Consider the following 13,557-nt stretch of genomic DNA (forward strand, 5'->3'; position numbering starts at 1 on the left):
CAATTTATCACAGAGACAGAGAAAGTGCACATGTCTATATATTGAATCAATGGCTAGAGATGCTGCAAGCATTATCATCCTACTGATGAATAAAGTCCATATTCCTCAGAGCACTGGGAGAAGCCTTTGATTTTGATGTGTTTTACGTGGGCAAAAGATGAAATGGAGTGTGTTATTCCGAGTCTGCCTTATGGATTGAATAACATTATCTTTGAAGGGAGAGGACAAAAAAAGGTCTGCTTTTTGCATTGATCATTGTATGCGTCTGCTGGCAAATTTCCTGATTAGATGCTTCTCCTTCACTTCCTAGATCTGACTTCAGCCTGTTTAATGAGCCCTCTAATGCAGTGTCATTACTATCAATCTGAGTGTCTCTGGTACAGGAATGAACCGAGACCCACGGCTATCTAGGGGTGGGGAATAATTGGCCAGGCAACAATACATCTGAGTGAGGATGGGGGAGAAATTAAATTCAGTTCACATTTAAAGGTGAACTCACCTAATTCATACTTCCTAAAACAATATAAGAACCGAACCACAGCTATCCTTCAAACTCTACACTTTTCTGAATTTTGCATTGTCGTTCTCCAGTAAAGCAATGTGTACAAAAATGCATATAGTAAGGTAAATTGTGTATAAAAATGCATATAGTAGTGAAAATAACATTCTAATGTACAGTGGTACCTTAGGTTAAGAACTTAATTCGTTCTGGAGGTCCGTTCTTAACCTGAAAGTGTTCTTAACCTGAAGCACCACTTTAGCTAATGGGGCCTCCCGCTGCTGCCGCACCACCGGAGCACGATTTCCATTCTCATCCTGAAGCAAAGTTCTTAACCCGAGGTACTATTTCTGGGTTAGCAGAGTCTGTAACATGAAGCGTCTGTAACCCAAGGTACCACTGTATTGTATGTGGGGAAATTGCTTTGCAAAAATGTGTATTGTTGCATGAACCCCAATTTCAGAGCAGCAAGAGATTCTAGGGACGCCAGTGCTTACCTAGGGTTTGGTTTCCTTGGAATGGTTAGTGAAGGCTGTTGCATGTTTAGTATATGTGGTTTTATTTGCACATGTATACAGTCTATGGAAGGGCTCAGAGCATTAACACTTTAACAGTTATTGCTTTCTCATGAGGCTTTGAGGGGGTCTCCAAAGCCATAGCTTTGGATTTCGCACACAGAGCAATTCAAACCTCCTTATCCCTCTTCCAGATCCCTGCATCAGCTTAAACTCACACACAGATTAGCCCCGCATTAGGGTGACATGTCACCCAGCCATATGGGGTGAGAATAGGCCTACCCCCATCCTCCTGAAAACGTCTCCCATTTTCCCTATGGCAGCATATCTCTTCTTAGCTAACTCCTTACACATGCAAATAGATGTCTCCCAGCCCCACTATCCTAACAATTGCTCCTCTTCTGCCCAGTGCTTCTATCTGGGTCTGGAGCCCATTAATTAGGTAGCAATATTTATTATCTTGGGGATGCGGGTGGCACTGTGGGTTAAACCACAGAGCCTAGGACTTGCTGATCAGAAGGTCGGCGGTTCGAATCCCTGCAACGGGGTGAGCTCCCGGGGCCCGGTCCCTGCTCCTGCCACCCTAGCAGTTCGAAAGCACGTCAAAGTGCAAGTAGATAAATAGGTACCGCTCCAGCGGGAAGGTAGATGGCGTTTCCGTGCGCTGCTCTGGTTCGCCAGAAGCGGCTTAGTCATGCTGGCCAAATGACCCTGAAGCTGTACGCCAGCTCCCTTGGCCAATAAAGAGAGATGAGCGCCGCAACCCCAGAATCGGCCACGACTGGACCTAATGGTCAGGGGTCCCTTTACCTTTACCTTATTTATTACCTTGAGTTTGAACACCTTCTAATAAAGGTTGTGGGCAGCTCTTAGTCATGAACAGCTCTTGGCAATGCTTCAAGGTTATCCACCTGTTAAAGGAGCACTGGTGTTTAGTTATAAGGTCTCTGAGAATGTTTGTTGCCAAGATATAAAAGGGATTGGAAACTCACCTTGATGAACGTCAGCATAGACCATGACTGTATAAGGTGCTACCTATCGGCCATTGGAGGAGTCCTACTATTGCTCTCTTCCAGGGGATTCCTGGTGACTGAAGGAACATAAGCTGTCTATCTTTTGCTTCTGCTTTTCTCTTTGTTTCCTGTTTTGTTTTGTTTTCAGCTGGCCTACAGATTAAACCCATTTATCAAGGAACAGACTTGGTGTGCTGCTCTTTGCCTTGTCTGAATCCAAAAAAGACCTCTTTTCTTGATAGAACACAGATCAAGTCAGGAAAAAGCACTTCAAGCAGGCAGTAAACAGGGCCAAAAAGGTGATGTGGTTTCAGAAGAGTGGGTGCAGCTTAGATAGAAAGTATGCCTTTCAAGGGCTAGACATATAAGCCTAGATGTGAGGTTCTGCAGCCTTGGGCTAATAGCATGACCCCACTTTTTAGTGAAGACAGCATTGCCCTGCACCCATGCAACATATGCCTAAGGCTATAGTATCTTGTAAAATAAAGGAATTACAAACAAAAAAGCAAAGAAGAGAAAATAAATCTTGTCCAAGTTACAGAGATGGAGAAAGAATTCCCAGTATGGCCCAAATGACTGTTGTTGCTTTTTCTTTGACTCTTGTTTCATATTTTGCCTACATGCCTGAGCCTGTTCCCATTCATATTATAATTATAGCTCTGCTTGCTAACCATGATTTTGAAAAACTAATTAAATCCGAACTATAAAACTTGTACCTATTTGGAAAGGAAAAGGTTCTGATGATCAAATGTAAAGTTTTATTTTCACATGTAATCTTCAGTGTATGAGACAGAAAAACAGTTAAATTGGATTCTATATCATTTTGTGCAGCTGAGAAAATATGGGTTAGATGTGCTAGGAGCATCTCAACTCACTTCTGCTGGCAAGCAAGCTCCACATTTTTTACCTGTTGAAGTCTTCAATGGTAGCCCAGCACATGGTGTATTATGGCAGTCCTGCCTAGTGATTATTACAGTGTGAAATTTAAGCACATGCTTAACCATCTCATGTAAATTCAGTGAGACCACAGAGTTCTTGTGTTCCATCCAGACTAAATCTACAGCTCTAGACACACTTGCCTGAGAGTAAGGGCACTTCCAGACTGCCATCAAAAATTCAGATTATACAGTTGGAGTTGATTGGGATGTTCTGAGGGAGTCTGCTTCCTTAGCACATTCCCTACATTCTGCTCTGCCCTGGGATGATCTGGGGTTCATCTCAGCTTTGGTTCTGGCTTCAGGATTCAGCCAAACCCAGCAGACATCCCTACTAATCTCCCTGCAAGCCAAGGATGAATGCTAAATAAGCAGGTCATCTGGAAGCACCCTAAGTCCCATTGAAAATGGGGCATATATAGGAGTAGTCATGTTTAGGATTGCACAAACTGTTACACTCAATGGGACTTCAGTGAGTCATGGGCACAGGAAGGGTTATGCTATGACAGTCCTTCAATGCTAGTAGTTTGCCTTAGTACAGTAATTACATATCTGCACCTTATTTCTAAGTGTGCACTGTGTAGCTAATAAAACTTGTAAATCTTCACCTGAAAGCAGGCCTATTGCCTCCAAGTCAGAAAGAACTGTCCTTGACCAGAGCAGGTGTAGTCCAACAATCCCTGGAGGGCCACAGTTTCCCTGTTCCACTACAGACTGTAGGTATGGAGTCATGTTTTTGAATGTTCTTTCATGTTAAAAGTTCCCTGCAAGTAGAAATCTTGTATTGCAAGAATAACCAAGCATTGGAAACTAAACCGGCCCAGCTGGAATAGAAGCAAGTGCTGGATATTCTTTATCCCTTCCTCCCAGGGTTCTCCTTGGTTTATACAGGGGAGCAGTATTACCTCTTCAAAGTCTCAGGCTAGAGGTCTTTCTTACCTTTGCTATCTTAGGTCCTTCTAAGCAAAGATTCTTGGGACAGAACTCAGGAACATCTGCATTCAAAGTGCCTACTCGGTCACTGAGCTATGGGCCCATCCTGAGCTCACCTCTGGTCAGGAGCAGCACTCTCTAATAAACGACACCAGCCAAAGTTAATGCTATGCTTAATATTTTATTCATATTTTCATGTAAACATCATTTGCTTGGTAGGCACAATATAACAAAAGCTCTAAAGCAACAAATAACAATTAAAACAAGTGTTCCGGTTCTCTTCCTTCAGGCTGATGGTAAAGAGAGGCCTTCACAGTTCCATTATCGAAATTGAGAAATAATTTGCTTTCACTGGGAGAAAATAACCAATTAATTAGAGAGAAATTGAAAGCGCCCCACTGACAGTGTTACAGTTTGGAGTTCAGTAATGATTCCGTTTCCCATGTACCAGTAAAACACTGAGGAAATGCTAACCCCTTTCTGCAGTCTCTTGTACTACCCAGAAGAGAGATGATTCAACCATTTGTACTTAAAGAAGTAGGGCCATGTCCCTCAGAGTAGTCCCATGAAAGTCAGCACTAAATTTGTGATTAGATGTAGGTGTGAAGAACAAAAGGTGACATAGTCTCTCCACTTCAGAATGCATGTGGAGTAGTTACATATGTGGATATTCTCTCACAAGGAACACTAGCATATCATTTCAAGGCTAGACTCTACCTTAATTTCAAAATACAATGGTTTTTTTTAAAAAAATATCTGTGAGGTGCAAACACACAGCTACATGCTCCCCCAATGTATTTGAAACTGGCCATCTCTCTAAATCTCTTTCTAAGCGTTTGATTGGACAATTGAGATTGGGCATTGGGTGATTATGTGCACTGTTGTAAAGCCATCATATCCAGACAAGGAACATACAGTCTGAAATGGCCTTGCGCTCCCAGTCATCTCTCTAACAGATGGGAGTATGTATGGAGCTCATTTTCGAAGTGAGCAACAATTCAATGTTGGCATGGTAGGAGAATGCCAGGAGAGTGTGTGCGTGTGTGTGTGTGTGTGTGTGTGTGTGAGAGAGAGAGAGAGAGAGAGAGAGAACATGAATGAATGTCTCATGTGGTTTGCACCTGTTTGTGTACTTAAATATTAAGTATCAGGATCAAATCCTGACTCTAGTGAAAATGGTGCAAATTAAGTGGAGGTCAATAAAGGTGGGATTTCAGTTTCAACCTAGTTATAGTAAATTTGCATGAACTCTGATTAAACTTGACAGCAAAATGTTCTTTCAGTGCAATAATATTTCCCAGGGATGGGAGGCCTCCTGGAGTGATTCCCACAATCAGATCTCAAAGCAAACAAAAGAGTTCCACCCACATCTTGCTTCCTGATGATACAAAAAGGCATAACACTATAGAACTGAGAATGAGATTGAACTATATGTGTGACTCATTAATGGAACACATTGGACATGTGTATGTGTATCTTGCTGCACAATTTGGTCCTGGAAGCAGCCAGCATTTGCCTATGATTCAATTGATCCATTTTGAATTTGGCATGAATCCACAACCCTCACCAACAAAAGTAGATGCTTAGGAATACTGTACTACATATTGACCCCTACAAATTGGACCTTATCAATGCATCTCTAAAACAAAGCAAAAATCCTGATCTGGTGCTGATTAGGCTCTTAGTTTTGTAGTGTCTTCAGTTTACACTCAGGAAAAATGTTTAATCTTCTGTCTTGTCTGATGGAAGTACTCTGAGGAGAATCACATCAAGAACAAATGTTGTTCAGCCTTAAACATGTGATGCCAAAAAGGTTGTGGAGAGCAGGGCTCAGGGTTTCTAAATGCACTTTAAAAAACAGAACACTTTAGACCTTTATGTTAAACACATAAAGGTCAGGAGTAGACAGAGTAGGACCAGTGAGCAGCCCCCTTTATACTTTGTGCATGCTCAGGATAAATGCTTGATTATAACTTAGGTGTGAGTTCTTGTGAGTTATATTTGCCACACATAGTTCAAAATGAAGTGAAAATTTGTGCAGCAAAAAGTACCGTAGGCGGCAGTAAGTCTTCTTAGATTTGCATCTGCAGTGTTAAAGTTACTATGCTATGCAAACCTATCTGGGAGTAAGCCCACTGGACATGGGACTGTCTTGTGAGAAAACATGCATGGGTTGAGTAACACAGTCAAGTCTGATTAAATCAACAATACAGTCGTGTCTTGGAAGTCGAACAGAATCTGTTCCGGAAGTCCGTTCGACTTCAAAAACGTTCAAAAACCAAAGCTCCTGCAGCCAATCGGAAGCTGCGGAAGCCCCATCGGACGTTTGGCTTCCAAAAATAGTTCAGAAACCAGAAGTCACTTCCGGGTTTGCATCGTTTGGGAGCCGAAACATTCGGGAACTAAGCTGTTCAAAAACCAAGGTACGACTGTACTGGAGTGAATACTGGAGCTCATCTTGTGAATGCTCCAATGCTGGTATACATTATAACTCTGCCGGCTGAAAAATCGTTTCAGATGGTGATTGTGTCAGGATGGGTCGAGCCATAACCTAGACCCATTTTGCAGCGTTGAGAAGATCAGTTCGCCATGGGAAATCAACCTTAAATGTCAACTTGCATTTACTTCGGTATTTTTTTTAAAAAAAATGATTTTTTTTTTCATGCTCCTGGCTTTTGTTGTTTTCTCTTTGGTTCATCTGTAAAAGAAATGAACCACATCCTGGCTCAGCTCATTTCAACAGAGACAAGTACCCTTAAGCACACCTGCCCTCTCCCAAATAAAGTATTCAGAGAGATGTATCTGCCCACTCTTCGTTTTCCTGGCTAACCCAAAGAATGACCCAAATGTATATGAAACACCTGGTCATTCATAACTATGGTTTATTGTGTGAATTGTCACGTATGAGGAATTATTTGATTGAAATACTGCTCCATGGAATACAGTGGGACCTACATCTGAGTAAATGTGCATAGGATTGCTCTGTAAGTTAAATGTTGTTCTATCTCACACCTGCCCGTTCTAGCTCTACCTTACTTTTTAATTAAAAATGAATGGCTGCTTCTTTTAAATACCTCAGCTGCAGTCCCAGTGGCTATGACATTCCAAATGGCTTCATTTTGCTTGCACACCAAATGCAAAGTGCACCCCAATATGGCACTTTTACTTTATATGAGGAATAGGATAAAGAGATATGCTGGAATTATGCTAAATTGTTCATACAAATCTGATTATTTCTTCTAACACTTAGACAATTATACTTCCAACCTCCCTCCCACCCCACCCACCGCCGGGCCCTTTTTAAGCATTTCTCATCCTTATACAATTTTGTTCATATCTGTAGCTTTGTTGATTTAGAGTCAGGCTAAATGCTAGTAGGCTCAATATATAATGATTTACCACCCAAATCCAATTTTCATGTGAACGAAGGAGACAGTTATACACAGAACGCAATGCGAGAAAATTAGAAAAATACAAGAATGAGAATCATTAAAATGACACACTGTGTTAATCCAAATCCATCCTTGTCACTGTGAGGAAAAAGGTTAGCAACTGATTTTTCTTTGCTGTCTTGGAAAAATGATGTTAAGTTTAACAGTTCAGCTACACATTTAGGTGAGATGTTTTCTTTAATTAGTGTGATGTACAATACTAGAATTACATGGGTGTGAGTGAGCTGTGTCAATACGGAAAGGGAGGCACTGGGGTCTAAGAGACCTCTCTCTTGGGGCCTGACACGGTTCTCAGTTAGATCAGTGTGTGGTGAAGTGCTTCAAACTGAGAGAAGAATTACTTAAATTAGGTCAGCTCTGTTTTGGTGCTTGGATTAATAAACATTTATCTCAATGTGATGTACAGAGATGGCTATCATTGACCAACCTTTAAAAATATTAAGAGTGCACTTTTGAATGATCAGGGAATTCTGTAGCTCTTTGTGGCAAAGGAACTTTTTAGAACTTGGGGGGGGGGCTGTCATGTATGTTTTTCTTAATAAGGCAATAAACTTAGATGGGCCAACAGTAAACATATTTGTTGGCACCAGGACTGAATACTGTACTTTTTTCCAATTAATTAATTAATGGGTTCTGTCCACTAATGTATATGTAGTTATACCAATCAGTGCTTTTCTGTCACCTAGTCTATTTCTCTGAACACCAAACAATAAAGAACAAATGAGGTATTTTATTGTCTTGAGAGTTTAAGAAGGACTTGTTGGTTCAGAGGTATCATCAGGGGATGGAATGGATAGTGAACTGTCCTGTCAGCAGCCTGCATTTGTGCTTCAAAAGAAAAGTTCTCACTCTCCTCTAAAAGCTCCTCGCACCGCTGGGGGCATCAATAAATCCTTGGTGAAAATTCTAATTGACATATGTGTTGAAGGCAGTCTTGCCTCTTTGTATAGATGGAGATGCTCGGTATCTCCATCATTTGGTTAAAGGTTGAAATTTGGAGTGCAGAATGTGGGTGCTTTCTCCCACCTTGAACAACATAAGCTGTTGTATGAGTCTATTATGTGGGGGCCTATTTACATGGAGGCCCAATTCACAAAGCGCTCTCTCTCTTTCTTTTTAAAAAGGAATGACAGGAATCAAGCCTAGTCAGCCTTCTCTCATAATGCCTAATATGCAATGCTGAAAGGAGTACACATACCCGTTTTGTCCACCACAGAATTATCCTTAGGCAGGTGGGTGGGTGAGCTCACCCACAGAAATAAATGATTATAAATGTTTTTATAATCATTTCACTGGCCAATGGAATAGGCGAGGTTTAAGAAGAAGCCAACCAGAAATCACCCTTCTAAAACTGGCTTGAAAACTTGCCTTTTTGAAGCCACAAGAGAAGAGGTTCACATTTCAGTTTACTGTGGATGCTAATAAGGCTTCAGACAGGGACTCAACAGGCAAACTGGGTGGCATGTGATGGAATGTTATAATACTGGATTGGGTGGGAATGGCACTTGAGTTTCAAAACATCAATGATCAACAGCTTATAGCTCAGCTGACTGCAGACAAAAAAAGAACAACACACACTGTACTAGAGCATTTGTTCACTGGTGCACAAAATGGACCTCCCAGTCATCTTCCCTTCTTTTGCTCTATCAATTCTTCCCGCTTTCATTCCCTCCACTCATAGCTATTGCTGGATGAATGGCATACGTTCTTTATTCTCATTGTCCCCCTCGTGGTCTTCTTCCTCTTCGCCAGCTTCACTGGTTTCTGTACTGTCATTGGCCATCTATGAACAAAACAAAGGAAACCAGGAGGTTGGATGGCCACCTGTCATGGATGTTTTAATTGAGATTACTGCTTGACAGGGGGCTGGTCCCTTACAACTCTACGCTCCTATGATTCTATGCAATGAGTCAAGAAAAAATGCCAAGGATAGCAGAGTTGGCCCATAACAACATTTTTTAAAAATTAAAGGTTTCATACCTACAATGTTAGTTCTACTCACAGTAGAGTTATTAAAATTGATGGACCAAAGTTAGTTATGCCTAGGGGGTGAAGTTCACAAAAAGTGATCTCAAAGCCATTAAAGAAAAAAGAATGCATGTTCACAAACAGAAATCTTGCAAATGTCCTGTGATACTGATTATCCAGAATGAACCTTTTACCCTAAGCTTTTAACTCAAGGGATCAGAGTCAAAAGTGTATCTTATGCATATTTACTCAGAAGTAAGTTTCACTGAGTTCAACTGTATTGTATTCAAATACACAATCCCACTGTGAGGTGAAGAAAGGATCACACTGGGAGGTGGCCCAAAGGACAGAAGTCATTCTTGTGTGCCCTGGGGGCAGGTGATTTGCATTTGCAGCTCACATTTCTTTTGGCTAGAATGATAAAGATTGACATCAGAACCAAGTTCACTGTTGCCATTTAAGGCTGCACAACAAGCCCATACAGTGGTACCTCAGTTTACGAACTTAATTCGTTCCGGAAGTCCATTCTTAAACTGAAACTATTCTTAAACCGAGGCGTGCTTTCCCTAATGAGGCCTCCCAGCGCCGGTGCCCTTCCACCGTTCGGCTTCCGTTCTTAGGCTGAGGTAAAGTTCACAAACCGGGACACTACTTCTGGTTTTGTGGAGTTCGTAAATCGAATCGTTCATAAATAGGGCTGTTCTTAAACCGAGGTACCAGTGTACTGCAGTAAGGAGTAAGAAGATCAGTGTCATCATGGACTGAGCAACTGTGATAAAAACTGCAAATGCAAACTGAGTTAAGAAAAGCAACAAGTCCCATCCCTAGTCATGTCCATGAATTTCAATTGTTTTGCTCTGAGTAAAATTAAAATTTGAATACAGCTCCAAATCCATATTATGTCAATAACTTTATTAGGATAAATGATGTGCAGAAACTGCTTTCTTGACAATTGGACCCACTATTGTTCTCATCTGCTCAATCCACCAGAGCCTGACTTCGCATGCAGGGGAAGTCCCTAACTCACCAAGGGTTTGAGGACATGTGTTATCACTTAATCACCAGTGGAGCTTGAAAGCAGCAGCCCTTCCCATGCTGTTTTGCCTTCAGCAACTGGTACTCAATGGCATACTGTCTCTAAGAGTGGAGATAACTTCCATTATGGCTTGGGGCAACTTCAGATGACCTACTTTTAATGAGCATTCATCCGGATTTTCTGGCGCAAAACTGATGTGAAGGTTAATTATATCCAGTCTTTACTGAGCATTCATTATTATTTATTTGCAGGATGTTACTCATTCATCCATTGCAAGTTTTTAAATGTATTCTCTACATCACTTTCCAAACTGCAAAAAGTTGGATTCTTTTAACAAGTAGATTCGTGGTGCTAGGGAAACAGAGCACTTTAATCCATTTAAGCTGCATAAACTGGATGTTCTGGTATACATTTGCATAACTCCCGCAAAATACTGACAGTTTAGAGGCATCCTACAACTTATTTATGAATCTATTTTCCTACATTAATTTGCCTAATCCTTTTTTAAAAGCCACCAAAGTCAGTGGCCATCACTACATCTTGCAGCAATAAGTTCCATAAATGAATTACGCATTGTGTCCACATTATCTATTAAAAAGCAAGAGTTCAGACTTTTGTTATGGAAAGCAAACTGTTCAGAAATTTAGTTCTTAGGCCATAAAAAGAAATGGAACCAGTGAATGAATTATGTGTAGAATCCTCCATCACTCTTTCACCACAATGAAATATGTCCTATATAGCAACCAAGAAAAAATAAGGGGTCTGTGTTGATGTAAAAATGTGATTAATTAAAATGAAGGCTGTTTGCAAATGACTGTTCCTTCCTTGTTAATCCAGTGTAACTTTGCAATTCTATGTTCCCTGGGAGGATATCCCAGGGCTATATGGATCATGAGATCTTCCATGCCAAGGGCAGAGAAAGAATTCTGGCCTTGGAGAAGGAGATCAGATGTTGGATGACACTTCCCTGTAGCAGCAGAAACTTCTATGGCCCTTGTCCTGCTGATTGTCAGAGTGCTGATGCCAGTAAGACTGAAAACAGTGCAGGGAAAGGGGCAACAGTATAGGGAAAGGAACTGATCCAACACTTCCCATTCTCCCAATACACCCCAAAGCCAGAAAGAAACTTATGCGAGCTCTAATTTGCCTTCCATTTGGAACAATTGAAAGGACTTTTTTTTTTTTTAATAAGAACTCCCCTCAGAAATGGGTGGAGAAATGGATGCTGTCCAACCCTCTAAATGCATTGTTAAGAGATGACAAAACCTCATGGAACCAGGCACAGAATTGGTCAAGAGAGCATTCCACAAATAGGGAGCTACGCCCATTTTGGGCAACACCCACTGCTGCAGTGTGCCTCCCAGAGGGTTCAACAATAGTGAATGTGACCATCTGTCCAAAAAAGAAATTAGTCACCACTGCCTAAAACTTATTTTCACTTACCAATGGAGTTGGTGTTTTCTCCACATCCAAAATTAATTTTCCTATGTTGCCTCTGTCATGGATTCTTTGCATTGCTTCTTTCACCTATAAGGTAACAAATGCCCAAGTTACATCCCCTTTGTGATGCACACAAACAAACAAACAGTTCACCTTTGAATACAAGCATATTTCATGACGCAAATACAAACGAACTTGAATCTATAATAATAATAATAATAATAATAATAATAATAATAATAATAATAATAATTTTTATTTATACCCTGCCCTCCCCAGCCAAGGCCGGGCTCAGAGCGGCCCAATGAGAATATGCTGAAGTACCAAAAATCAGATGAGAAAGGTGTGCAGTACATTAGTGATAATAAAAATGAACCCATTCAACCAAGTGTTAAAAGAGAATGTTGAATATTAAGACTACAATCCTCGAATGTGAAATTGCTAATCTTATGATGAAAATACACAACTCCTACCTAATATAAGTCTCTATTTCTGAGGGCCATAAAACTATTTTTTTTAAAGAGATCCAGTGGGGATCTGGGAAATTACAGACTGGTTAGCTTAATGTATGTTCTGGGGAAATTGGTGGAAAGTATGATTTAAGATAGAATTACCAAGCATATAGAACAAGTCTCGCTGAAGCAAAAGCAGCATGTGTACTGTGTACTTAAGAATAACAAAAAAGCTTTTGAAAAGTACCTCACTAAATTTCTTTTAGTTATTTCTTAAACTTATTTGCTTGTCACCTGAAGGTCTCCAAGCGACTTACAGCACAGAAAAAGATACAATACGTAATGTCATAAACTTTAACATGGTTTGCGTCTCGAGGGCCTCAGGACACCCCCCCCCATAAAAGAATTCACACAGATACATATTTAAGATTAAGGTTGCCTGGCAAAATTTAGGCCACAACTTTATTGAATTACACAAAGTGAGCAGTATTGGCTTAGGCATTGACGAACTATAACTGACTCCTGCCCGCCTCGCAGGGAGTCTAGAAGGGTAACCCAACGAGGAAGCTACAACAATGTAGATCAATGGAAGCACACCCCAATGTTCCCGTGGTCCTGGCATGGCCCTAGCCCCTCAAGTGGACTTCGGATGAGATCCAGGACCCCTGGGTTCCTTTAACGGAATACCCTTTTCCATGGAGGGTCAGGTGATGGCCGCACCTCCCCTCCCACATCCCCCACAGAGTCAATGCCTAACCGCCAAACCTTACAAAGTTGTGACGATTGCTGGGAGGTAGGCGAAAACCAAATGGCCACTGCCAATTTGCCAAGTGGAAAAATTCCTACCAGGCCCCTGCTGCAAAACAGGCGACCAACCAAAGTCCCAAGCAAGGCCAGGCCACCGACGCAGAAGAGGGCGGGAGGGCGGGTCTTCGGCGGTGGGAAGCAAGTGAGAGTGACATGTCCCGCTGCCAATTTATATCCCTCACGTTTGTGCCAAGCAGCCTGATTGGCTGCCTAGAAGTGGCGCGATTGTGGGACCAATAGAAGAAAGAGCCGGGCATAGAGGGGTCCTTCAAGCCCTGCACGCAAGCAGGACCCTTCCTTAAGAGGATCCCAATTGCGAAAACAATCCACCTTCCTAACCCATGATTTGCAGTTTGCTTGTTTCAAACAAACCAGTGTTAAGATTAACCACAGTTTGTTGGGTACAAATAATGTAAGATGTGGTAAATGGAAACTGGAAGTAAAAAAATTTCTTCTTGCAGCTACGCCAGGAATGGAGTGCACAAGTTCAAGTCTCACCCATTCTCC

At 41.4% G+C, this 13,557-nt stretch overlaps 1 protein-coding gene across 2 annotated transcripts in view; it reads right to left on the bottom strand.

The window, feature by feature from the left end:
- Positions 1-6,540: 6,540 nt before the first annotated feature.
- VAT1L (vesicle amine transport 1 like) overlaps positions 6,541-13,557 on the bottom strand; it is a 48,674-nt gene continuing 41,657 nt past the window's right edge. For both annotated transcript variants that reach the window (XM_082233394.1, XM_082233395.1), the window contains exons 8-9: positions 11,795-11,878; positions 6,541-9,130 (exon numbers count right to left, since the gene is read on the bottom strand). In XM_082233394.1, coding sequence (XP_082089520.1) covers positions 9,029-9,130; positions 11,795-11,878 — 186 coding nt within the window. In that variant the 3' untranslated portion in view covers positions 6,541-9,028. The remainder of the gene's footprint in view (positions 9,131-11,794; positions 11,879-13,557) is intronic.

The sequence above is a fragment of the Podarcis vaucheri genome, assembly GCF_965113315.1.
Source record: "Podarcis vaucheri genome assembly, chromosome: 7".
NCBI lineage: Eukaryota > Metazoa > Chordata > Lepidosauria > Squamata > Lacertidae > Podarcis > Podarcis vaucheri.